The sequence below is a fragment of the Rhincodon typus genome, chromosome 16 (genome assembly GCF_021869965.1).
Source record: "Rhincodon typus isolate 14 chromosome 16, sRhiTyp1.1, whole genome shotgun sequence".
Classification (NCBI taxonomy): domain Eukaryota; kingdom Metazoa; phylum Chordata; class Chondrichthyes; order Orectolobiformes; family Rhincodontidae; genus Rhincodon; species Rhincodon typus.
The window spans coordinates 59,061,417-59,088,900 of NC_063347.1; the positions used below are offsets into that span (position 1 = coordinate 59,061,417).

General features: G+C 43.3%; 2 protein-coding genes across 2 annotated transcripts in view; one reads left to right on the forward strand and one right to left on the reverse strand.

The window, feature by feature from the left end:
- Positions 1-27,484, reverse strand: part of oxtra (oxytocin receptor a) — a 460,437-nt gene that overhangs the window by 389,748 nt on the left and 43,205 nt on the right. The gene's annotated exons all lie outside the window — the stretch shown is intronic.
- LOC109918881 (caveolin-1-like) lies at positions 751-13,061 on the forward strand. Its single transcript, XM_020518832.2, has 2 exons — positions 751-858; positions 12,675-13,061. The coding sequence occupies exons 1-2, from the start codon at positions 751-753 to the stop codon at positions 13,014-13,016; spliced, it is 450 nt and encodes a 149-aa protein (XP_020374421.2). The 3' UTR covers positions 13,017-13,061.

Below are 27,484 nucleotides of genomic sequence, written 5' to 3' on the forward strand. Positions count from 1 at the left end.
ACACTGTATCCAATCCTAACATCATATATCCATTACCCAATACACTGTATCCAATCCCAACACAAATATCCATTACCCAATACACTGTTACCAATCCCAACGCAAATATCCATTACCCAGTACACTGTTGCCAATCCCAACACAAATATCCATTACTCAAAATACTGTATCCGATCCCACATCCTCTGCCTTATATAAATACCCCTTCACCAATCCTAACAACCAATTCTCAATCCCAAATGCCCTATGTCGATTATCAGCAGTCGGTCTCCAAGAATATCTCAATCCAACTTTAATTTATTGAGGTAGTTTTCTGACTCTATCCTCGTTCCTCTTTCGGGAATCAGAAAAATTCACGGCTGCAGTTCTGGTTTCGGACTGCAGTGTTATAATTAAAGCAGCGGCAGGGAATGTGCTATAATAGTGTGAGGGCAGTGATGTCTCTCTCCCTGTGTAATAGAGACTCTGGCTCTGTAAGGAATGCCACGGGTTGATGTAACAGCGAGCAGGCTGCAGATTGTCAGTGTCCTCTCCCAGCTCAGTGAGGGGTGGGGGGCGGAGGCTGCTATAATATCAGGCTGACATCCAGAGTGGAGCTATAAGAGTTAAGAAAGTCACACACAGACTCCTCTCTCACCTGCCCCACCCACAAAAACAGGACGTTTCCCGTTCACTTTGGCAGAGTGCAGCAGATCGCTCAAGCCATTTGAATTGTAAAGCCTTTTTTTTAACCCACCCCTCGCGCAGGCCATGACTGAGGCTGAGGCTGAGTATCCCCGCAAGTTCAAAAATGGAATCACTAAAGAAATCGATCTGGTCAACCGGGATCCCAAACAAATCAACGAGGATGTGGTTAAGGTAAGACGTCTCACTTCCCTCTATATTTTACCTTGTAAAGTGTATATAGTACAACTAGTCCTTGACTCTCACAGCACAACTATCCTTAGAATACACCGAGTCCAATAATGTCCCTTAAGTTTGCTAACTTAAAAAAAATCTGAAGTTTACCTTCAACTCTTTTCAATAATATCTTTTTAAAGAAATCCACCCTGCCCCATTGATTAACTCCTTCTAATATCCCATCCACTCCAATATACTTTGTGGGAGAGAAGGTGAAATGTCTCTCTGCTTTAAATATCCCGAGCTTGAAGTGTTGACAACCGCTCTATATTTACCCTGCTGTGTGCTCTGTTATGAATGTACAGACTCTGCATTGCATTGTACTGACTGTAGGCGGTTTGATATTGGTCACAGAGTTGTTAAAACAAAAGGCCATTGAACATCCTACCTGTAAGCCCCTGCCTCAAGCTGTGGGCTGATTGGAGCTTCTTTTTCTGAAATACCATCAGGGCATTTCTTTTTTAAAGAAGTGTCAAAAAAATCAAAGCAGTTTTCTTTCTTGCATTCATACCATCTAATTGTCACAACTCCAGGATTTCTCCAAGCCATCCATTTGAGTCCCTTCTTTGTTGAAGTTGTAATATGGGAAAATTCGGTATCAGTTTGCATACAGCAACAATGTGTTCATGGCACACTGATTATTTGTTTCAGTGCTGTGGTATTAGGCACCAGGGAGAGCTCCCTCAAGCGTATTTGCAATAGTGCTGTGGGATCCTTTCATATTTACCTGCAAGAGTAAGAGGGGCCTCAGTTTAACATATTTCAGAGGGTTGATCTGAGAATGCAGGTCTTTCTCTAGTATCGATGTTTCACCACTGATATATCCACCTTTTTTTGTATAGAAGATTCTATGTAGAGTCTTAACCTACAACTGTCTGGCTCATAATCTAGCTTCATTGTCCCCGTCCCACTTATGTGCCAGTGTACAGAATACACTGTATAACCACATAACAGGCATCTGTGGCCCAGAGGTAGTGTGCCTACCTCTAGGCTAGAAGGTCCATGTTTAATTCTTACCTGCCTGGAGGTGTGTTGTAACATACCCAAACAGACTGACTACGAAAATAAATCTTTATAACCACAACAAGAGGAAGATTTTGAGATTGCAGACAGCTCAACAATGATGACAACTTGGAGCAGAGTCAGCAATGAGCTAAAGTCTCAGCTAAATTCTTGATTCAAGGAATTGACCATCTTCAGGATATGTTGGAGGCTGCATTAGCAATTTGGACGAAGGAACTGAGGGCATTGTTGCTATATTACAGATGTCACAAAGACAGATGGAGGGATAGGTAGTATTGGGGAAGTGGGGAGGATGCAGAAGGACTTGGCCAGGCTTGGAGAGAGGGCAAAGAAGTGGCAGATGCACTATAATGTGAGGAAGTCTGAGTTCATATATTCTGGCAGGAATAATAGAGGTGTACACTATTTTCTAAATGGGGACAGGCTTTGGAAATATGAAGTACAAAAGGACTTTGGAGTCCTAGTTCAGGATTCTCTTAAGGTTAACATGCAGGTTCAGCTAGCAGTAAGGAAGGCAAATGCAATGTTGGCATTCGTTTCAAGAAGGCTAGAATACAGAGCAGAGATATACTTTTGAGGCTATAAAAGGCTCTGGTTGGACAGCATTTGAAATATTGTGAATTGTTTTGGGCCCCACATCTAAGGAAGGATTTTCTAGCCTTGGAGGGGGTCTAAAGGAGGTTTACAAAAACGATCCCTGGGATGAAGAACTTGCATTTGAGGACTCTGATTCTGTACTCAATGGAGTTTAGAAGAATGAGGAGGGATCAAAATTTATAGAATACAGAAAGGCCTGGATGGAGTGGACATGGAGAAAATGTTTCCACTAATCGGAGAGACTAGGACCTGAGGCCACAGCCTCACAGTGAAGGGGTAACCCTTCAGAGCTGAGATGGGGAGGAATTTCTTCAGTCAGAAGGTGGTTAATCTGTGGAACTCATTGCCACTCGGTGTTAACATTTTACTACGTTTGCACAGTGAGTTTGCACCTGATCTTTGTTCAAATGCTGCTCTCGCCCTGGGCTGGAAATGACATTGGAACCAAGTCATTGAGTGTATTTAAGGCAGAGATAGATAGTCTCTCAATTGGTAAGGGGATCAAGGGTTATGGGGAGAAGACAAGAGAAGAGGGTTGACAAACAAATCAGCCATGATTGAATGGTAGAGCAGACTCGATAGGCCAAATGGCCTAATTCTGCTCCTGTATCTTATGGTCTTATGGCCTTGTGCAGAATGGAATGTTACCAAGCTAGTGATTCTTCAAAAGATAGCAGAGTGCCTGAAAATTTAGATCTGTGTTTCGCCAATTGTATTCATCAACTGTTTGGAAATGACCACTCATGTAACTGATCTGAGTACATAATCCAATAAGGTAACACTGAATCGTCATGAAGGAGCCAAAGGCCAGTGAAATACTACTCAACATCCATTCTGGCTTGGGAGAATAGTGAAATTTGAGATCTGAAATGTTTGATGGACATGACTTGTTGTTTCTCTGCTAACGCCATCTGATCTATAGAGCATTTCCAGTGGGTTTACCCTCTGTGTCTGGAATTATGCCTTTCACTGTTTTGATCAGCATTTTTCATATGGCTTTCAAACACTTTAAGAAGCATAGGCTTGATTTTTAGCCTGGGCGGGAACTGTACATGCGGATGGTCACAAGGGAGGGTGCCAGCTAATACTCTCGTAGCTCAACCCTTTCCTGATATTGTTCATTTTAACCAGGAAGAGTCTTAATTTGGATAAGGTGCCCAAATAAATCGGGTGGTGGTCTTGTGAGATTATGTAAGTCAGAGTTCTAATGTATCCTTGGGACCCTGATTCCAATTTAACTGAGCCGTAAGTAAGGAATCCACCTCGATGTTCATGCAGATTTTTATTAGGCATGGGGGTCTTAGTTGTTACACAACCTAGGTAGGTAAATGAAGCTGAGACACAGATCATCCATTGAATGGCAGAGCAGGCTTGATGGGCTGAGTGGCCTACACCTATTCCCAGATTCCTCCTTACTGCCTGAAACAGGTCTGTAGCTGACCTGTGAACAGAAGAGGCCCTTGTGTTGTTCTTTCCAGCCCAGGGTGAGAGCAACATTTTGAGCAAAGATCAGGTGCAAACTGACTGTGCAAACGTAATACAAACGTTAACACCCAGTGGGCTTGGGGTGAGCAGAGTAGGATGGAATTAGAGGAGAGGTTGGGGGGAAGTGGGGTCGAGCACAAAATGCCCTTATTAGTTCAGGTTGGTGACGCAGAACACGTTAACTCTGAGCATTGAAGGACATACTGTGAATAAGTGGAAAATGCCTCCTTTCTAAGGAAAAGAAATGCAAAATTTCATCCACTGAATCCCACGATGAATGCTGTGACCCCCATAACCTGCACTCTGCTTATCCACTCCATAGGCCTCCTGAAACTCTCTTCCAGTGCCATATTTTGTCCTTATGAGTTTTCCTCTAGTACCCAACAGCAGTGTCTTTACCACCTAAACCTTCACTCGTCTCTACTGGCTACCACTTTCTGCCCATTCCACAAGTCATTAGAATGACAGTATGGCCTTGAATGCTCAGAGTTAACGTCCTCTGTGTCGCCATCCTGAATTAGTAAGAATACCTTGTGCTCAACCCCACTTATCCCCAACCCACTCGGTGTTAACATTTTACTACGTTTGCACAGTGAGTTAGCACCTGATCTTTGCTCAAATGCTGCTCTTGCCCTGGGCTGGAAAGAACAACACAAGCAGCCTCAGCGTTCAGAGTTCTAATCTCAGCAGTAAATTTATTGGACAAAGGCACCACATGGCTTGGTATTGAACCATGCCAGCCAAGTTGGCTCCATAGTCTGTTTTCCCCTGAATGAGGCACGAATCATAGAATCCCTACAGTGTGGGAGCAGGTCAAAAGTCACACAACACCAGGTTATAGTCCAACAGGTATATTTGAAATCACAAGCTTTCAAAGCGCTGCTCCTTCATCGGGGAAATGAAAGCAGGTGTGGAAGCAGGCCATTTGGCCCATCGAGTCCACAGCGACTCCAAAGAGTATCCCACCCAAACCCACCTCACTATGCTATCCCTGCATTTCCCATGGCTAATCTACTTAGCCTGCACATCCCTGGACACTTACAGGGCAATTTAGCATGGCCAATTTGCCTGATCTGCACATCTTTGGATTGCGGGAGGAAACCGGACCACATGGAGGAAACCCTCGCAGACATGGGTAGAACACGCAAACTCCACACAGACTGTCACCCGAGACTGGAATCAAACCCGGATCCCTGGCACAGTGAGGCAGCAGTGCTAACCACTGAGCCACCAAGCTGCCCCTATTGACCAGATCAGGTTAAAGGGCATGGATTTCCTTCTCTTCAGGAAATGAGAGTGAAACTTATTGGGTTTTTTTTACAACAATCTGACAGCTTCTTGGTCACTTTTGTCTCTTTAATTGCCAGATGTTTGCTAAAAACAGCATTTATGTTGTGAACCACCATGAGGTGTTGGGGGGAGAGGGATTTGAACCCAAATTTTATTAAATTAGTTGTTTTAAACTCTTATCAGCTACTGACCCTGTAATATAACTAGCACACCATATCCCAGCAACGTCTGACGTCAGGAAGGACAAAAATACACTTAGACCCCAGTCTGTAATCCACTGGCAGCTTGTCATTTCCTGTCAACAGGGTTTGAGTTGGGTGTGCAGGGAGGTGGGTGAGGCACATCAGTATTAGAGAGCAATTGCATGGCAGATGGCAGAGTTCACTGTCAACCAAGGGATTGGATTTTTCTCATGCTCTGATGGAATGTTTCACTCACACGCCCTGCAGTGCCCAACGGCATTGCAGAGGTTCTGAGGGGGACATGCCAATGCTGGCATGTGGGATCAACTGAGCCACTGAGCTGCAGCGTGACTGCAGTGAACCTACTGTTTTTGGAGCCGATGCTCAGTGCTTTCACTGATGTTTGGGTAGCCTAGCAACATGCAACACTATAAACTACTTGCTTACAATGCAGTCGCATTCACTTTATACATTGGAAATGAATCACTGTCGGGAGAAGTGATCGTGAAGCTGTTGAGTTGTTGTACATGTAACAATTCCTTCCAACTTCAGGGAACGAAAGCTGACATCCCTGATTCATACGATAGGAATGAATGCCCAAGTTGTACAGCTCTTTCCAGTGGATTCTCAAAAGCATTCTGTGATTGGTACAAGTCTCAGAATGCACCATTTGCTTCCATCTGGAATTGTTCCTCTGTGCACCTTTGGGAAAAGCTTCTAATCTTCAAAAAAATTCAGACATTGCTTTTGCTGTAGACTTTGCTTTTAGTTTTGAAAGTAAATTGACTTGGTGGGCGTGGAGCGAAGGTGGAAGGGGAGCTGCAGATGTGAGCTGGCATTTTACCATTCCATCAGGGTTTCAGCTCCACTGCACCAACATTGCGTTCAATTTAGCCCCCTTTAAATAAACATTCTTGCCAGTTCTGCAATACGTTGGAGGGGATCTATTAGGGAGAAGAATTAAACATTGTGTCTAGTTTGGAATACTATATACAAAGCAATTGATAGACTTGGAAAGGGTCTTTGGACAAGCCAGCAAGTTGGTATCAGTGCTATCACTGGGTCATGACAAGGAGTTCATTGAAAAAGAAGATTGGCAAGAAACATGTGCCATGGCTTAAGAATCCCAGAGAGACACAATGGGGTTAATTTGAACATAGAAACAAAGAAGATAGGAGCAGGAGGAGGCCATTCTGCCCTTTGAGCCTGCTGCGCCATTCTTCATGATCATGGCTGATCGTCCAAGTCAACAGCCTGATCCTGCCTTTTCCCCACAACCTTTGGTCCCATTCGGCCCAAGTGCTATAGCTAGTTGCCTCTTGAATACATCCAATAATTTGGCATCAACTACTTCCTGTGGTAATGAATTCCACAGGCTCACCACTCCTTGGGTGAAGAAATGTCTCCTCACCTCCATTCTAAATTGCTTACTCCGAATCCTCATACAGTGACCCCTGGTTCTGGACACACCCACCATCAGGAACATCCTCCCCGCATTTACCCTGTCCAGTCCTGTTAGAATTATATAAGTCTGTATGAGATCCCATCTCATTCATCTGAACTCCAGCGAAAACAATCCCAACCTAATCAATTTCTTCTCATACGTCAGTCCCGCCATCCCCGGAATCAGCCTGGTAAACCTTCACTGCACTCCCTCGAGAGCAAGAGTATCCTTCCTCAGAAAAGGAGACCAAAACTGCACACAATATTCTAGATGTGGTCTCACCAAGGCCCTGTATAACTGCAACGACACATCCCTGCTCCTGTAGTCAGAACCTCTCACAATAAAGGCCAACATACCATTTGCCTTCTTACCGCCTGCGGCACCTGCATGCTTACCTTCAGCAACTGGTGCACAAGGACACCCAGATCCTGCTGCACACTCCCCCTCTCCCAATTTACAGCCATTCGGGTAGTAATATGCCTTCTTGTTTTTGCCTCCAAAGTGAATAATCTCACATTTATCCAAATTATACTGCATCTCCCATTGATTTGCCCACTCACCCAACCTGTCGAGATCATGCTAAAGGCTTTCTGTATCCTTGTCACAGTTCACCCTCCCACCCAACTTGGTATCATCTGCACACTTGGAGATGTTACATTTTGTTCCCTCATTCAAATCATTAATATATATTGTGAATAGCTGGGGTCTCAGCACCGATCCCTGTGGCACCCCACTAGTTACTACCTGCTAATTTGAAAAGGACCCATTAATTCCTACACTTTCTTTCCTCTCTGCCAACCGGTTTCCTATCCAGCTCAATACACTTCCCCCAATTCCATGCACTTTAATCTTGCACATTAATCTCTTACGTGGGACTTTGTCAAACACTTTCTGAAAGTCCAAATATACTACATCACCTGGCCTCCCTTTGTCAACTCTACTAGTTATATCTTCATAGAATTCCAATAGATTTGTCAAGTATGATTTCCCCTTCATAAATCCATGCTGACTGGGTCTGATCCTGCCACTGCAATCTAAATGCTCTGCTATTAAATCCTTGATGATGAATTTGAAAATTTTCCCCACTACCAATGTTAGGCTCACGGTCAATAATTCCCTGTTTTCTCTCTACATCCCTCTTTGAATACTGGAGTGACATTAGCCACCCTCCAATCTGCAGGGACTGTTCCAGAGTCTATAGAATCCTAGAAGATGACCACCAATGCATCCACTATTTCTAGAGCAACTTCCTTAAGTACTCTGGGATGTAGATTATCAGGCCGTGGGGATTTATCAGCCTTCAAATCCAACAATTTTCCCAGCACCATGTCTCTACTAATATTGATCATTCTCAGTTCTTCCCTCTCACTAAATATTGCATCCTCCAACAATTCTGGTGTCTAATTTGTGTCCTCTTTTGTGAAGACAGAATCAAAATATGTATTCAGTTCCTCAGCCATTTCTTTGTCCTCTGTTTCTGTATGTAGGGGACCCACATTTGTCTTTACCAATCTCTTTCTCCTCATGTACCTATAGAAACTCTTAGCGTTAGTCTTTATGTTCCCTGCAAGCTTACTTTTATACTCTATTTCCCCTTCTTAATTAATCCGTTAGTCCTTCTTTGCTCCCAATCCTCAGATTTATTATTTTTCTTGGCCAATCTGTATGCTTCTTCCTTGGATTGGATCCTAACTGTTATTTCCTTTGTAAGCCATGGATTGGCTCTCTTACCCATTTTGCTTTTGTGACAGACCAGAACTAGATGGGTACATGAATAGGAAGGGTTTAAAGAACCAAATGCTAGCATTTGATTAATTTAGGATATCTGGTCGGCATGCTGTACAACTCAATGACTCTGTGAAGCTGATCTTAGAAGACTAGGGCCTGCTAGAACTTCAAAGTAAATGTACCTCCTGAAACAACTACTTGATACTTCAAGTTGATAGCTGTGGCTCAGTGTTTTGCACTCTCATAGATATGTGAGAAATGTTGAGGGTTCAAACCACACTCTGAGAGACTTTAGTTTATAATCTGTGCTGACACTCCAGTACTGTACTGAAGGAGTGCTATACTGTCATAGATGCTGTCCTTGGGATGAATTGTTAAACTAAGGCCTGTCAGCACCACCAGATAGATGCAGAAGATACATGGCACCACATAAATGAAGGCACAGATACTCTTGAAGAGCTTCTTCAAGATTTTGATAATTACTTTAATCAGAACAAAGAGGAGCTCAGAATCCATAGATAATTTCATTAATGACATCTACAGATTGGTGGAAAACTGGCTTTTTGAAATCAGAATTTATAACAATTGCTGTTGAAATTATTGATGAATCTTTGTAAGATTTATTATTGTCCAAAAAAGATTTGACACCAGAGAAAGCTATTCAGGTTTTGCTGGAAACAAAAACCAGGAAGACTCACACACAAATGCTGCTGGGAGAATCACAACCTTTTCCAGGAGATCAACAGATCCTGCCCATTTTATATTGCACAAACACGCTAAGGATTCATGTGACAAGGTAACACAAAGAGTAGATCAAACAGCTGATACTAAGAGTCAATGTCAGGGCTGTGGAGCAGAAAATTCTCACGGCATTAGCAATGCTCAGCTATGATTAAAGCATCTGTAAGACGATCGGTCACTTCCAGAAGATGTGCAGAGGTAGGGTACACTTTCAGGGAAGCACAAATGGTGGTGACGAGAGATGCAAAGAATACAATCCAGTAGAGCGATCACCACTAAGAACATTTAAGAAGTATTTAGATATACACATGCGATACCAAGGTATACATGGTGAGGTGCTGGAAAATGGGATTAGAATAGTGAGCTGGTTGTTTTTGACTGATGTGGGTGCAATGGGCCAAAAGGCCTTTTTCTGTGCTGTAGATCTCTATGCATCTATGGCACAAGAAAAGATATCTGAGGCAGTCCTAGGGGAAATGGTTGATTCAACCATCCAGAGTTTGACAGAATCTATTTTTGTTAATGGATACCTGATTAATTTTAATCTTGATACAGGGACGAATATCAAAAACCATCGCTGCAGATACAGGAGTTGAAGTCCACAGAAGTGAAGCTGCATGGTATAGAGGGCATAACTGTCAACATTAAATATATGCAACAACATTAATACGATAACATAAAGGGTGTCAGATAGAAGAGAATATATACTCATTATCAGGAAGGCTCATTCTTGAGCAGGAAGATGTGTTTTGCCCTTAATCATCATCAAAAGGTCAAAAAACAAGAGTAACTGAGGGGTGAAAGTTCCTTTGAGATGGGATACCCTAAAGTTTGGCAAATTTGGGGCAGCACGGTGGGACAGTGCTGTGGACCCAGGTTCAATTCCAGCCTCGGGTGACTGTCTGTGTACAGTTTGCATGTTCTCCTTGTGTCTGCATGGGTTTCCTCCGGGTGCACCAGTTTCCTCCCATAGTCCAAAGATGTGCAGGTTAGGGTGGATTGGCCATGATAAATTGCCCATAGTGTTGCGGGATGTGCAGGCTAGGTGGATTAGCCATGGGAAATGCAGGATTATAGCGACAGGGTGGAGGGGGCTGGGTCTGGATGGTACACTCCTCTGCACTGTCTCAATGGGCTGAATGGCTTCTATCTGCACTGATTCTATTTAATTGAATACTGAATGCAACATCATGTTAAGGAAGAAATCAAATTCATTCTGCTTTTACACACCTGGGAAGATTATAAAATCCTTCATAAACCAAGTTGAGATGCAACTTTAGGAAATTACCAAAAGGGGCATCATTTCCCAGATGACCAAACCATTTGAGAGGTGCTCAGGCAAGATTATCAAACCTAACCAAATAGGTCCACCAGAAAATGGGTTAACAACACAGTTCAATAAGGTGCTAGCATGGAAAATCCACCTGATGGCTACAGTTAGTGAGAGTTTAACCAAAAAAGTAGAGTTTTCTTTTACCAAACTCAATGCCAACCAGTGGGTTCTGGCTGCTGTCATTAGGTGTGCTTACTACATTAGTTACTACATTTGGGAGACCTTGCTTCAACAGTCTGCTATTCAGATTGCCTCAGTCCCAGAGATTTTCAAAACAGACTCTATCACAAGGTTTAGGTTATGTCATATGCCACATGGATGACATACTGATGCAGAGGGAGATGTTCAAGGAACATGATCAGAAGGCCCATAGCAATTCTTAAATGCCATCGAGCTAATGGTCTCCCCCTCAACGATGTGTCAATTTACCAAGGAATCTATTTGCTTCTTGTGGGGCATTGCTGACAATGATGAGATGAGGCCAAAGGCTGTTTTAGGGGTTTCCCACTCTGAAATCAGAACCTGAAAAGATTTCTAGCATGGTCAACAGGCTGGCAACATTTTTGCCTCACTCGGCAACAGCAATTCAACCCTCAAGGCAAAATCGAATCATCCACTCAGGCTACAGAGGTTCAGTGGCTAACAAATCAGAAACAAACCCTGCCAAAAGAAAGATTGTGAATATGTTGCTATTCATTGCAGTTGTGTTGGAAGCTGGCCAGATTGAAGGTCCAGTGAGCTGCCCATTTTGAGCATCAAAAGCATTTCATCATTACAGATGACTTGCTGGTGTTCGATGAAAAGCTGGTCATTCAAGCTCCAGTGTGGGACGACATCCTAGACAAGAAACACCAAGGACACTTGAGGATTACTAAGTGGAAAGCCAGTTCTTGGGCGACTGTGTGCTGTCCAAAGATCTCAAAGAGAGTGAGGACTTCATCTCACTATTCACAGGCTGGGGCAGAGATCCCCCACTGCTTTCCCCACCAGACCATGGAAATCAACCTATTTATGTTTGACGGTTGGTCTTACCTTATTGATGTGGACTGCAGTCATCAGGGTCTTGAATGAAATGTTTGCTACATATGTCAGTACATGCTACACAATCCTCAAGCTAGAGGCCTACCAATTGTCCAAGTCTGAATGAGTTCTGAAAATTCAACCATTAGTATTTGTGAAGTTAGAGACTTGGGCAGAGATGGGGTAGTGGTAAGTGTAAAAGTTGTATAAAACTGAATGCTTGATGTTAACTATGGGGAAGAAAAGCTTGGGATGGAGACATTGTATAAGATAATGGTCCTGATAAGGTTACTTTTGGAGACTGCAGTAGACTGATAGCGTCATGTCGTCTTCAGTGGAGAATTGAGTGTCTAGCTTGAGATCACGATGGGGTCAGACGTGTCATCCCTGGCTCTGTCATACTAGACAATGTAACTTCTACCCATTGCTCTAGTGCAACAAACTGCACTTTGTTAAAACAAGTGCCTCTTCTGATTAAGACTTACCAGTGGCTTATTCCCTATGACTGTTAACTAAACAGAGCCTTAAACCAGTGTTAAAAGAAGAATTGGTCACAGCACTTGACCTAGTCATTACCTCGTAGTGGTTGGTTTTGCAAATCAAACAAAACAATCCATCTCTTCTAACATTTAAAATGCTTAAAAATTTGAAACATAATTTAGTTAGCAGGTCATTAATACCAGGTAGTCTCTTATTTCCCAAGGCAGTTGGCCTTAACTGGTAACAAAATAGGAAAATTACTCTAATTCCCTCAATCAACTTACACGATCCTAATTGCCACTGAAATGCATGCAAGTACTTAAACCAAACTTGTGTGTTCATCTGACCAAAAAAGTGTCCCAAATTGTAAACTAAACTTGGAGCAAACAGGTTGAATGGAGGCTCAGTGTTTGACACAAGGAGTCTGAAAATGTGATTATTGTGTCCACAGATAGATTTTGAAGATGTGATTGCAGAGCCTGAAGGAAGTCACAGCTTGGACACTGTGTGGAAAGTCAGCTTCACGACCTTCACTGTGTCGAAATACTGGTGCTATCGAGTACTCTCTGCTATCTGCGGAATCCCTCTGTCTATCTGCTGGGGTCTCTATTTCGCCTGCCTCTCCTTCTGTCACATCTGGACCATTGTACCCTGCATCAAGAGTTTTCTGATTGAAATGCAGTGCTTCAGTAGGCTCTACTCTCTCTGCATTCACACCTTCTGTGACCCCTTTTATGAAGCGCTGGGCAAATTATTCAGCAACATTCGTGTCACTTTACAAAAGGAAGTTTAATTTCTCACCCTGTCTTCTATCAACACATGTACCCTGGCAGAAGGCTTAGCCGCTAAATTGCCATATTTCATTCAGAACTTTTAAAATTGTAATTCACTTCTTCTGTTGAAATGGTTATAACTTTACCTCACCATTGTTCCCCACTTTTGATCATTGTAAAGTTCTAAAAACGTCTAAAAATTCATAGACAGATATTACTATTACACCCAATGTTGCCTGAGTCATTCTTGTCTGCTGTGTCTACTTGTCACAAAGATCAGCTCATCATCATGATGAGGGTGTTTAAGTGTCTGTGCTCCAAGTTCATTACTAAGGCTCCCTTAGTGTAGCTCCAGCTCCCTTGCAGAGACTGAAGCAGGCTCAATTCTGAGTGAGCTTCCCACTTAATCACACAAACTGCCTACTCCAACCTCTGCCAAATCTGTCATTTCCACCTCTTCCCTGACCCATCCACTGCTGGGAACAAAATCTATGTCAGCTCCAGTCTGCACTGGCATGTATAATACGAGAGTTGGCAACCTCACCCTTTCTCTTACACCACACCCCACCCCCCAGCAGATTCCCTATAACATGAAATCAACTGCCCGCCCACCAATTTTATACAAATGATAAATGGTCAATTGATTTTGTTACCAAGTCAAATGAGTGAACAAATGTACTGCCTACACCACAAGCAGTGGACACAGGCACATGGGCAGGATTGAGTTTGCAAAACATTTTCACTGTTTCAAAGGCAGGTAGGAAGTCGGGGTATGTCTTCTGGGGCGTCTGTGTAGACTGTTTGTGTCAGAGGGTGTCCTCTGTGCATCGGGGCTCCACCTTATCCCCAGCCAGATGAGACACCACCACCATCCTCACTCACCACCTGTTCTCCAAAGCCCCACCTCCCTGACTCACCCCCACACCCCCCACCAATTTCCAATACCTTGTTGCCTCTCTCTTAGATCCATGTCTCCCTCAGCCGTGCACTTCCTTGCAGTCCTGGCACTGGCCACTACTGAGGTCTGGCACTGCTGAGGGGCAAAGGTCCCATTCCCACCTCGACCATGCCACCCACAGTATATTACAGCTTGCAGCCTTGTTTTACATAGGAACAGGCGTCTGACATTTCAATTAGATCATGGACCATGTGATAACCCTCAATTTCACTTTCCTGCCTTTTCACAGTAATCCTTAATTCCCATACTGATTAAAAATCTATCCATCTCAATCTTGAATATGCTTAATGTCCCAGCTCTCTGTGATAGAGATTTCCGCAGATTCACTACCCTCCAAGAAAAGGAATTCCTCCTCATCTCTGTCATAAATGGGCAACCCTTTACTCTGTGATGATGCCCTCTGGACCTAGACTGTCCCACTACAGAAACAACTTTCCGCCTTTACAGGATCAAATCTGGGAAGAATCTTCTGTGTTTCAGTAATGTCTCCTCTCATTTTTCTGAACTTCAATGAGTACAGGCCCAACCTACTCAACCTCTCATTCCCATCACTACAATCTCTCCATATGCAGGGTCAGCCTAGTGAACCTTCTCTGGACTGTCTCCAATGCCAATGTATCGTTCCTTAGATAAGGGGGTCAAATCTGTTCACAGTATTCCAGCTGTGGTCTGACTAGTGTCTTATGTAGTTTTACTCTATTTCCTTTGAAATAAAGGCAAATATTCCATTTATCATTCCCATTACCGGCTGAACTTGTGTGCTGGATTTTATGCGTGAGGACTCCCAAATCCTGCTGTAGCTTTCTGCAGTCTTTTCCCATTTAAGTAATATTCAGCTCTTCTATTCTTCCTGCCAAAGTGCATAACCTCACATTTTCCCACACCATATTCCATCTGCCAAGTTTTCGCGACTCACTTGACCTGTCTATATCCCTCTGTAGATTCTTTGTGTCATCTTCACCAATTGCCTTCCCACCTATTTTTGTTTTTTTTTTCTGCAAAATTGGCTATAGAACACTCACTTTCCATATCCAGGTCATTAACATATGATAAATAATTGCAGCCCCTGCACTGATTACTGAGTCATTCCACCAATTCCAGGTTTCCATCCTGAAAATGACCCCCTTTTCCCAAACCTCTGTCTTCTATTTGTCAATCTTTTATGCTTTCTTTAAACCTCTCTGACTCTCAATCTCCCTCAGAACTTCTAAAATTTACATCCGCAGCTCAACCTTTGGTCACTCCCACCCAAGATCTCCTTCCACTTCTCAACCTCTATCATTGTCTAAGTATCTCTCTAAAGTTCCTTTGGTCATTTGTCCTATATTAGGAAAATTATATAAACACAGTTTGAAAGGGCTCTTGCGACACAGTGGTATTGTCCCTACCTCGGGTCTGATTCAAGCTCTGCTTTCAAGTCCCATCTACTCCTAAGGTGTGTCATAACACATCTGAACAGGTTGATGAAAAATACAACAGCAGTTAATTGGAAGTTGGCTTAGTCAGCCAGGTGCCTGATGTTTGTAGAAATGCACCAACATGTCAAAAACAATTCCAACCCAGAAAAATCCACCCTAGTCAATGTTCTGTAAGTGTGAAATCCAGAGCAAACTCTCCTTACGGCGTGACAGATGTCTTACCTTATTACTGGCCTGTGCTCCAAATGATACTAGTTCTAAAAGCATCTAATGGTGGGGATAGGTTGTGTAGATTAGGCTTATATTCTCTTGAGTATAGAACATTAAGGCCTTGTGGCCCAGAGACAGAAATGCTACCTTTTTGCAAGATGAGACCACCTATATGATAGTTTACAACTATTTTATCTGACGAAGGGAGTGCAGAGAAAAGGAAATGAGCTTAAAATTAAAGCTCAGCAATTAGGGTGATGCCTGGAAGCAGTTCTTCATATAAAGGGTAGTGGAAATCTGGAACTCACTGCCCAAAAGCTCTTGAGGTTGGGAGTCAATTTAATATTTCAAAACAGATATTGATGCACTTTTATAGATAAGGTTATGGAGCCAAGGCAGGGAAGCAGAGTTGAGATACACATCAACCATGATCCATTTGGATGGTAAAATATACTCCAAGAGCCAAATGGCTACTCCTGTTCCACAATGTGGGAGATTAGTTGACTTTTCCGTGCTATGGGAGAGTAGCACAAATGGTCCTGGAGTTCATGTTCTGGGAGAGTAGATGTAGGAGACAAACAGATGCACCATGACCCGCATTCCTGATTCCAGCCCAACAGTCTGATGAAAAGAGTGTAAAGTGAGTTCACTATAGGACTGTGGATGCCCTTCATGATTGATTAGCCTCTGTAAGTCCTGCCCTTCTTAGTTTTACCAAAATGCAATACCACACATTTATCCCATCTGCCACTCCTCAGCCCATTGGCCCAATTGATCAAGATCTCTTTGTAATCTTAGATAACCTTCTTCACTGTCCACTGTACTGCTAATTTTTGTGTCAATTGCAAATTTATTAACCATGCCTCCTATATTCTCATCCATATCAATTATATAAGTGACAAACAACAGTGGGCCTGTCACTGATCCCTGTGGAACACTGCTCACCACAGGCCTCCAGTCTAGAAAACAACCCTCCACCACCACCCTCTGTCTCCTACTGTCAAGACAACTTTGTATCCAATTGGCAAGATCTTCCTGAATCTCATGTGATCGAACTTTACTATCATTCTATCATGTGGAACCTTGTCAAAGGCTTTACTAAAGTCCATGTAGACAATGTCTACCACTCTGCCCTACTGTGTACAGTTCTAATTGCCCTGTTATAGGATGTTATTAAATTGGAAAGGCTTCAGAAAAGATTTACCAGGAGTTGTTGGGACTGGATGGTTTGAGTTATAAAACTAGGCTGGGACTTTTTTCACTGGAGTGTAGGAGGTTGAGGAGTGTAGGAGGTGACATTATAGAGGTTCATAAAATCATGAGGGGTACAGATAAGGTGAATAGCCAAGATCTTTTCCCTAGGGTGGGGGAGTTCAAAACTAGGGGTTACATTTGTAAGGTGAGAGGAGAAGGATTTAAAAAGAGACCTGAAGGGCAACTTTTTCACACAGAGGGTGGTTCATGTGTGGAATGAACTGCCAGAGGAAGTGGTAGGTGCAGACAGTTGCAACACTTAGATATTTGGACAGGTGCATGAATGGGAAAGACTTAGAAGGACATGGGTCAAATGCAGGCAAGTGGGATTAGTTTAGTTTGGGAAACTTGGTCAGCATGGACAAGTTGGACCAAAGGGTCTGTTTCCATGCTGTATGACTCTATAACACAGTTGGGTGGGATAGCAGAAAGCAGCTAACAATTTTAGAACCAGAGAGTGCCTTATGGGGAAATGAAAAGGAAAAATATCTGGGGCCATCTGCAAATTGGTGCTATTTCCACCAGGTAGTGTACTAGGCTAGGTATGGGCATTGAGGGCTAAGGATCAAAGGCAGATAAACAGCAATGAGGTTGATGTTAGCCTGTAATGCAATTAAATGGCAAAAACAGCCGCAGGGGCTGAGCTCTCACTTCTGCATATCAGCCCTGGAGGATACAAGTAGTTTGGCTACCGGGAGTTTATACTTGCTTTACAGTTTCTGAGCAAGAGTGTCATTGATCAGTTCTTTGCCTTCCTGTGTCACTGATTTTTAGCATCCTTAATATGGTTGTTGGATGCCTGTATTACATTTTCAAAGGTAATGCTGCTTCTTCTATCTCCTTCTGAAAATGTGGCAACTGCAGCTTAGTCATTAACTAGATGACCTTTAGCAATGAAGCTTTTGACAGGGCTCCCCACAGGACTTCATCTTGAAAGGATTCTTTTTCAGGAAGCACAAGCCTTCTCCTCTGTAACTCTGTCAACTCTGAGATCAGGATGTGGGCACAGTGCCAGTGAACACATTTGTTGTTGATCATCAGAGCACTTAGCCAACTGCCAAGACCCCAGAATGTTGCATAGTTGATTAGGAGTGAGACTCCTCTGTGTTCAGTAGTATTTTTATATCTTTGTCCTCTCCTCATGCTGTGCCCTGTGTGTAGGTGGTGACCCCTGGTTTTGCAGGCTGCACAAGTCTGCTGGTACTTCACCCATTTCTTCACATGTGATATTCTTGAGCATCTGATGCCCTGGTCCGCCTGAGTGGTCCAGGTTGTAGGGCTTGGAGGCTCATTTTGAAAGAGTCTCAGTGATTTATTTCAGTGGTTCTTGTAGATGGTACACACTGCTGCCATGGTGTATCAGTGGCAAAAGAAGTGAATGTTGAAGATGGTGAATAGGGTGCCACTGAAGTGGGCTGCTTTATCCTGGAGAATGTAGAGTTTCTTCACTGTAATTGAAGTTACTCTGCAGGCAAGTGAAGAGTATCCCATTACACTTGTAACTTGTGCCAGTGAGCAGACTTTAAGAAGTCAGGAGGTGAGTCACTCACTGCAAAATACCAGCCTCTGACCTGTTCTTGTGGATACACTATTTATAGTGCTAGTCCACTTCAGTTTCTGATCCATAGTGACTCTGTTGATGGTGAAGGGTTCAGTAAAGCAATTGAAATGTCAGGGGATGGTAATTAGATTTATGGTGGAGATGGTCATTGTGTAAAAGATGTAGTGTCGGTGTTAAATGCTGCTTATCAGCCTGTGTCTGAACGTGGTCTAACGCTTGCTACATGTGAACATGGACTGTTTCAATATCTGAGGAGTTGCGAATAGTGCTGAACATTATGCAATCATTAATGAATATCCCCACTTCTGACCTGATAATGAAGGGAATGTCACAGATGAGACACCTGAAGATGGTTAGGCCTAGAACATTACCTGGAGGAACTCTACCCTAAGCAGGCATGGCTTAGGGCTGAAATCACAGGCTATTAACAACTATTACCATCTTGCTCCAATCAGTGGACAGTGCTCCTCCTGAATTCATGGACTTCATTTTGGTAGAATTCCTTCATGTTATATTTCAACAAATGCCTTTGAAACTGAATTCTTTTGTTCATGTTTGGATGAAGGACATAATTAGATTCGGAACAAATGGTCTGGACAATAGTCAAACTACACAATGATGCAAAGGTTATTGGTGAGAAAGTGTGGCCCAACAGCTTGACAGTCAATGACATCTTCCAACAATTTGGTATTGATTGAAAACAGGATCATGAGATGGTAGTTTGCCCAATTGGATTTATCCAGCTTTTGTGGACAGGGCATACCTTTCGCATCTCTTATGTAACTTGGACTCCATACTGAAAAACAACAGATGATACAAATGATTGCAGCCATCAAATTATTTGTCACAGGGCAAGGTTGAAGAGGAGCTTTTATTGGAAAATTGAAACTTGTAGAAGGGCTGGCGCACTTAAAAGGAGCTGAATGAATTCATTTCTGCAGTGCTATCGTGGTCTGAAGCAGGGTACAAAGCAGAATCCCAGCCAAGAATGTGCAGGAATCTGCTAGACATGTAGCACTTAAGATGTCAAGAAGCAGCGTTGACAGGAGATGGTATGGAGGACTCAAATGACTCACTGAACAACTGATCTGCAAATCCCACAAGTTACAGCTGCCATCTCATCAACTCACCCATGTACATTCCTGTGTAGCATCGGAATCTGTACACTTGGTGTGACTGTAAATGACGAATACTCTGCAAAAAGCTGGCTTGTTCCTCTGGGTTGTGCTGCCATTGCCTACTCCTTGACAGCACAGCTGGCTATACCAGTGGCAGGAGGAAAATTGGAAAGGCAATGGTGGTAGGAGATTCAACAGCAAAGGGGACAGGTGATATTTCTGTGGTTGCAGGCATGAATCCAGGATGGTTCGTTGCTCCCTGATGGCAGGGCCAAAAATGCCACTGAGCAGCTATAAAACACTCCGGGGAAAAAGTAAGCAGATAGCATCTGTGGTCAACGTAGGAGGACCTTTAGGCAGAGTTTAGGGTGTTAGGAGTGAATCTAGCAAGCAGGATCTCAAAGATGGTTATCTCTGTATTATTCCCAGCACAACGCACAAGTAAATATAAAAATTGGACGAGAGCAGATGAATATGTGTGAATAAGGACTTCAAATTCCTGGGATATTGGGACTGGGAATGGGGAAGATGTGTACAGGTCAGGCAGTTTGAACTCCTACTGCTGATCCTTGCAGCGTTATTTGTTAGTGCTATTGGGTTTAAACTAACAACAAGAAGATGGAGGCCAAGGGGTAATAATTAGAAAACTTCAAATTGCAGGTTGGAGAGACAGTTGGTGCTACAGTAGGAAATGGTAAGGTATTAGGTCACAGAGTCATCTGTATACGGGCCAGGAGGAGGCCATTTGGCCCATCAAATCTAGGATGGCTGACTGCAGAGCAATCCGGTCAGTCTTCATCCTCCACATGATCCCTATAGCCCTGCAGTTTTATTTCGCCCGGGGGGAGGCAATGGCCTTGTGGTATTATTGTTAATGGTAGAGGCATTATCACCAGACAATTAAGCCAGAGACTAAGGCTAATGTTCTGGGCACTTGGATTTGAAGTGCATCATAGCAGCTGGTGGAATTTGAGTTCAATAAAAATCTGGAATTACAAATCTAATGATAGCCATTGCTGATTGTCAGGAAGAACCCATCTGAATCATGAATGCCCTTTAGGGAAGAAGACTGCTGTCCTTAACTGGTCAGGCCTACATGTGACTGCAGACTACCTAGAAACATGCTTGACTCTTAACTGCCCTTGGACAATTAGGGATGGGCAATAAATACTGCCCTGGCCAGCAATGCCTGCAACCTGTGAATGAATAAAACAAATCCAATTCCTTTTGGAATTATTAATTGCTTCCATTTCCACCATGCTTTTGGGTTCTGGGTCATTACCACTCACCGCATTAACCAATATTTCCTAACATTTTCTCTCTTACCCAAAATCTTCAATCTGTCTCCCCTGACCTTGACTCTTAGTTAATGGAAACAGGGTTTCCTTGTCTACTTTATCCAAACATGTTGTAACATCATGCGCCTCCAGCAAATTTGCACTCTATTTACTCTTCACCGAAGGGAACAGGTCCCAAATTCTCTAACCATACCTTGTAACTGAAATCCCCTATTCCTGGAATCATTCCAGCAATTCTCCTCTCTACTCTGAAGGACTCCAACATCCTTCTTAAAAGGAGCTGATCAGAACTGGATGGAATACTATACTTGGGGTCTAGTCAGAGATTTATGAAGATTCAGCATAATCTCCCTACTTTCGTACTGGACATTTGAATCCCACAGAAGGTGGGAATAAAATCAGGACATAGTAAAATAATGTCGGTGGGGCTTGAATTTCAAAAGCTGCCTTCCATTTCTGCTGTTATAAGGGGAAAATGTTTGAGGCATGACTCCATACACAGCACTTGGGATGTCTGGATTACCATTATAAAAGCCTTAGGCGTAATTCATCCTTCATCTCCAACACAATATTCATAGAATCATACAGGTACAGAAGACACCCATTTAAGAAACATTTAGGCAGGTACATGGATGGGATAGGTATGGGCGGATACGGACCAAACGCAGGCAAATGGGACTAAGGTTGAACTGTGAAAACTGGGTGCACTGGGCAATTTGAGCCAAAGGGCTTGTTTCCATGCTGTAGACCTCTATGACTCTGACTAACTCTGTACCATCAAAACTACACTAAATCTACACTAATCCCACCTTCCAGCATTGAGCTCACAGCCTTGAATGTTATGACAGTTCAAGTGCTCATCCAAGTAATTTTTAAAGGTAGTGAGGTTACAAGTTTCAACTACCCTCCCAGGCAGTGCATTGCGGACCCCCAACACCTTCTGTGTGAAAAACAGTTTCCTCACATCCCCTCTACACCTCCTGCCTTTCAGCTTAAAATTGTGCCCCGTTGTTATCAAGCCTTCGACTAAGGAGAACATCGGCTTCCTATTCACCCTATCTATGCTCTTCATAATCTTATTCATCTCTGTTAGGTTGCTCCTCAACCTTCTCTGCTCCAAAGAAAATAACCTGGGCTTATCCAGCCTCTCTTCCTGGTAAAGTGCTCCAAACCAAGCAATATCCTGGTGAACAGCACAAGCTGACGGGGCTTGTAAACTTCAGGCAAAACCTGCAGAGGAGTTGGGAACCATTAGACAAATAAGTTTAAAAGGTCTTGCCAATGTCGCCTCATATCAAATCTTCTCTCTCCATGCACCCTCATGTCTCCTCTGTATCGCATTTCTCATATACCCATGTTCCTTGTCTACCCAGTCTATTACCCCCAGACCCTTTTTATGTTCCTTATACAATCTCCATATCCATTCTTCCAATATCCAATGGAATCATTTGAGCCATTAGCAAGTCTTGCGTGTTTTTATAATGATCCTGAAATGACATAATAAGTGGCATGGCTTTGAAATCTCCTTTTCAAAACAACTGCTCATCTAATAACCTTTTAAAAGTGCCAATTAAACATAGACATTTAAAGTGTCAATGATAAAAGTTAACATCTTTTAATATTATCCAAATCAACAAAAGGTATTGAGAAACAATTCAAAGAAGGAATGCAAAAGAATAAACTTATTATAACCTCATAAAGCCATCAAGTAAACAAATCCAGCATTCACCTTCAATCTGTGTAAACAGATGCCTTCTGAACTAAACCCAGTGTCCATTACTGGAACTCAGCCCAGCATTCAAAACACTAACCTATGGCAACTGTATCAACAGCAGTTTGAACAGACGCTCAGACATCTTGCGTGATTTTACTTTCATGCAGTTGTAAGATCAGCAGCATAATGAAAGTATTTCACTGACTGAACTTGTTCCAAGCATGTGTTTTCACTGCTTTGGGGACAATTTCCAAGACTTTGTAGGTTACTTTAACTGGTTTGGAGCGTTTTTTTTTTTGTCTTTTATCTTGCTCAGCTGTTATTGCAGCTGCATTTTGGATTTCAGCTGGGCAACAAGAAGAGGAGCAACAGCACTGTGCCAACAGAGGGAGAAGCAGCAATATTCTCCTTGACCGCTAATATTCCACGGGACACCACCATGTGAAAGATTTCTGAATGTGACAATTTCTGTGAGTCCACCAGGATCTGGGCTTTCCTACTGCATTGGCCATCACATATAATATGTACATGTAGGGTCTGCAGTCTTTCACCAAGGATAATGGACCAGAAAGACTCCTGACCGCGCAGTCCGTATTTACAGGAATGTAAAGGAAAGTTCTCCTTCATTCAGGCACCATTAGGGCGCACGGTGGCTTTACTGGAATTTGCAGCTAACCCACCGAATAAAAAACAATTGAGGACCTGTCAGTGTCTACACCTTTACAGAAGGTACTGTTGATAATCTACAGAATCACTGAAGTCTTACAGCTTTTAAAGAAAAGGCTGTTCAGCCCATCATGCCTACACTAACTTGTTAAATGAGCATCATTACCGAGTGCCAATTCGCTGCTTTTTCCTCATATCCTTGCAAATTATTCTGCTCCAAATAATCATCTAATTCTCAGTTACAGCAAGACTTCCCCTGGGGGTGTCTGAACCATACTGCCAGGCTCAAATGAAGGTCTGAGTGAGAGATGGTCACTCATTGTTCTTGTTCCCAGAAGTCATGGCCAGCCAACACGCCGTTGAAGCTGGACAGAGACTCAATGAGACGGCTTCCAGCTTGAACGAAGGCAGCATGTACGATTTAGATTGCTTTTTGGCAATGTGGCTATCAGTGTGGGAAGTAGCTGTTTTGAGGGAGGCTTGGGGGCGTAGGGGGAGTTCCCTGGTACACTGGGAAGGCTTATAGATATGCCTGAAGCCCATACCACTTCCCTTCCCCAATTCCAGTCTGTCACCGGGAAGCCGTGTTCTGGCAGCTGAACTGTTCCCCTCTTCCTCTGGGAACGTGGAGACAAACCAGGACATCTCAGCAAGCCTCCATTAACTGGCCTTAAGGAACCCTTAATAAGGCTTTTTGATAGCTTTCCTCCACAAAGGATGCCTGGGGGATCGAATGGAGCCCGTTTCAGAGATAGTCTGGAACCCTATCAGGAGGGTCAGTCACCATGAGAGGAGAGGAACATCAGTACCAAGAGTCTTTTGTTGACCAGGAGCAGTTGGCAGGCTTAATCCTCTGTCCCTGCTCCTCATGTTGAACCTAGGAGAAAGATAAAGAAGTGAAGGAAAGGCAAATTTAACAAATGAGTGAGTGCACGTTCCCCTTGAGTTGGTCAGGATGGCTGGTGTCACCAAAGGCATTGCTGCCAATGCTACACTGAGACCCCTGGACCCCGCAGGAATGCAGAGATTCACATGCATTGGGAGTCTTTGCACCTTCCAGCTCCAGGGTTTTGCATGGTTTAGGCAGCAAGTTTTGCTCTTGGTGGGCTATTCAGAAAGCTCTTGCATTGGGGTGAGAATGGGCACAAGCAGGTCCCTATGGCACTTTTTGGTTCAGTTAGTATGTGAACCTGCCGGAAGGATTATAGCGTCACGGCCACAATGTTTGTAATAAAACTGGTGAAACAAAACATGCTATGAATATAGAGATAGTAAGAACTGCTGATGCTGGAGTCAGAGATAACACAGTGTGGATAGCACAGTGTGGAGCTGGAGGTACACAGCAGGCCAGGCAGCATCAGAGGAGCAGGAAGGTTGATGTTTTGGGTCGGGACTGTTCTTCAGAAAGAACGAAATGTCAGTTTTCCTGCTCCTCTGATGCTGCCTGGCCTGCTGTGTTCCTCCAGCTCCACACTGTGCTATCCATGCTATGAATATAGACATCATTATAGAATCCCTACAATGTGGAAACAGGCCCAACAAGTCCACGCCAACCCTTGGAGCATCCCACCCAGGACCATTCCCCTATAACCCACCTAGGCTGCACATCCCTGAAACACTGTGGGCAATTTTAGCAAGGCCAATCCACCTAATCTGCACATCTCTGGACGGTGGGGGGAAACCAGAGCATTCAGAGAAAACCCACACAGACACAGGGAGAATGTGCAAACTCCACACAGACAGTCGCCTGAGGGTGGAATTGAACCTGGGTCCCTGGCACTGTGAGGCAACAGTGCTAACCACTGAGCTACCGTGCCACCCCAAAAGTAGAATGTCAGGAGTGGAATTTGAACCCATGCCCCTATAAAGGGACCAGAATTCACCAAGCTGCCATAAGGCAAGGATTAACACTCCTTGAGTCAGGCCCCTTAGATGACTCGGCCATCCTGACCAGCTGCGATAAAAGGGTCATCAGACCTTCCAAATAAAAAATCCTCCAAGCGCAAGTGTATGTGGAACAGAATGTGTTTAATAATTAACAGAAACCTCAGCACAAATCAGAAGACAATGGCATTTTATAATTTTGTTTTTCACCTCACTTACTTCTTCCTTTATGCCTTATACATTCAAATTACCTTATCCAAGATGGGGAGAGCCACAACTACTCCCAGATACCCCAGACTGTCATGACTGTTGTGCCCTACCCATCCCCAAGCTTACACCAGGAATTTGCTCTAGGTTCTCCAAATTGGATACCCATAGAACCCATGGAAAATTACATGTTTGGACTACAGGAACAAAGGGACAGGATTAGGCCAATCAGCCTCTCAAACCTGCTCTTCCATTCTATATCGTGCAGATCATCTATCTCAATGCTACTTCCCATGCACTATCCCTATATCCTTTAATGTCCATAGTAACTAGAAATCTAGGAACTTCTATCTTGGATGTACCCAATGATTGAGTTTCCTCAGCTCTCTGGGGTACAGAATTCCAAAGATTCACCATTCAGAAGAATGTTGAAATTCCTCCACATCTTAATTGCAAGTGGCTTGTCTCTTATTTTCTGCTTGTTTATCTGATGGCTGATTGCAGGGGTGAGTTTGAGAAAATCCCTGGGTTAGTCTCTAATATCTCATTACAGGGTCCTTTTTGGAGAAAGTTTGAGAAAATCCCCGGGTTAGTCTCTTACATCCCAATGCAGGGACTTATTTGATAGTCCTGTTCAACCCTGAAGACGAATATAAAGAAATTCATCGAGATTTAGACCAGGGCTTTGGGAATTATGAGTTATCCTGGGATCTACAATTTGCTTGAGTGGAACATACTTTCCATCTTTATTCCTTTGAATAACTATCGATGTTAATAATATATGGACATATGAATTAGGAGCAGGAATAGGCCATACTGCCCCTCAAGTCTACTGCACCATTCAATTAAATCATAGCTGAGCTGAATAGTGACCTTCAACACTTCAGAACAGTTTTTACAGGAACAAAGCTACAGGGATAAACACAACCACCTTCTATTTTTCAGGAGGAGGACAATGATTCCCAATCATTCAAGTTCCCTTTATGTCACATTGCCTTATCAATAACCTCTGATCCAAAGTGACCAAATGTTTGGAGATATCTGACCTCAAAGTCGCTCAACGAAGATACTACATCTTTCCATATTTCCAGCTCTTTGGAAAATAATCAGAGAAAATTTCCAAAAGGATTCATTGCTCCCCTCCCACCACTCCAACTCCCACACCTCCCACGAACTAGTAACATCACTTTAGTTAATGTCGACAAAAAAAAATGCCTCAATGACAACAAAATAATGAATGAATTATAATAAATACAGAATAAGCATTCTAATACACAACACAAAAACAAACTAACAACAATTATATAGTGTCACCCTGGAAAAAAGCCTACTCATATAGACCAATGCTTGTTTCAAAGTGCTGGTGTGGAGATGGTGAGAAGGCACAAAGATGCAGGGAAGGATCAGCTTAAATCATCGTCACAGCCTTAGTCAGGCTAGTGCTGGACATCATAGGACATCAAAAAGGTGCTGGTTTGTTTCCTGGTCACAATATGCAGCTCCCAGCACCGCCCACCTGCCTCCCCAACAAATGAGACTGTTAACCCAAGCATCACTCTTATGATAAGGGCTCTTGTGGCCCAGTGGTGGTGTCCCTACCTCTGGGCTAGAAGGTCTGGGGTCAAGTCCTACCCACCAGAGATTTGCCATAGCATTCCTGAACAGGTTGATTAAAGACACCTACTCCGCTCTCCCGAGTCAGGCCTTGTTGAAACAATCCTGGCTCGTCAGCAGAGTAGCTGTGCAAATGTACTCTATTCACACCAATGGACGCTAGGTACCAATGGATACCAGTCAGGAACAGGAATCTTTGCCCCATTGTACGCATCTCGTTATTTAACCTCCACTAGCTGTCTTTTCTGAGTGATAAGAGCAGCGTACACCACAGAATCCAGCCACTATATAAGGACAAGCTTTGTCAGTGCATCAAAATCCATTGGTGAGGAATTATAATTTATCGCTTATAATCAGCACAGCATTTTACATCATGGATAAAGGCACAGGAAACAGAGAGAAAGGTCTTGGCCATTTGGTCCTCACCAAACACACACACACACACACACACACACACACAAACAAACACAGACCCACACACACACACACAGACCCACACACACACACACAGACACACACAGACCCACAGACACACACACAGACACACAGAGACACACACACACAGACACACACACACACACACACA

Bases quoted from the DNA above. Each gene is read 5' to 3' on its own strand.
- LOC109918881 (XM_020518832.2), top strand. From the start codon at position 751: ATGACTGAGGCTGAGGCTGAGTATCCCCGCAAGTTCAAAAATGGAATC. The intron at 859-12,674 runs GTAAGACGTCTC...TTGTGTCCACAG, and splicing joins TCAACGAGGATGTGGTTAAG to ATAGATTTTGAAGATGTGAT.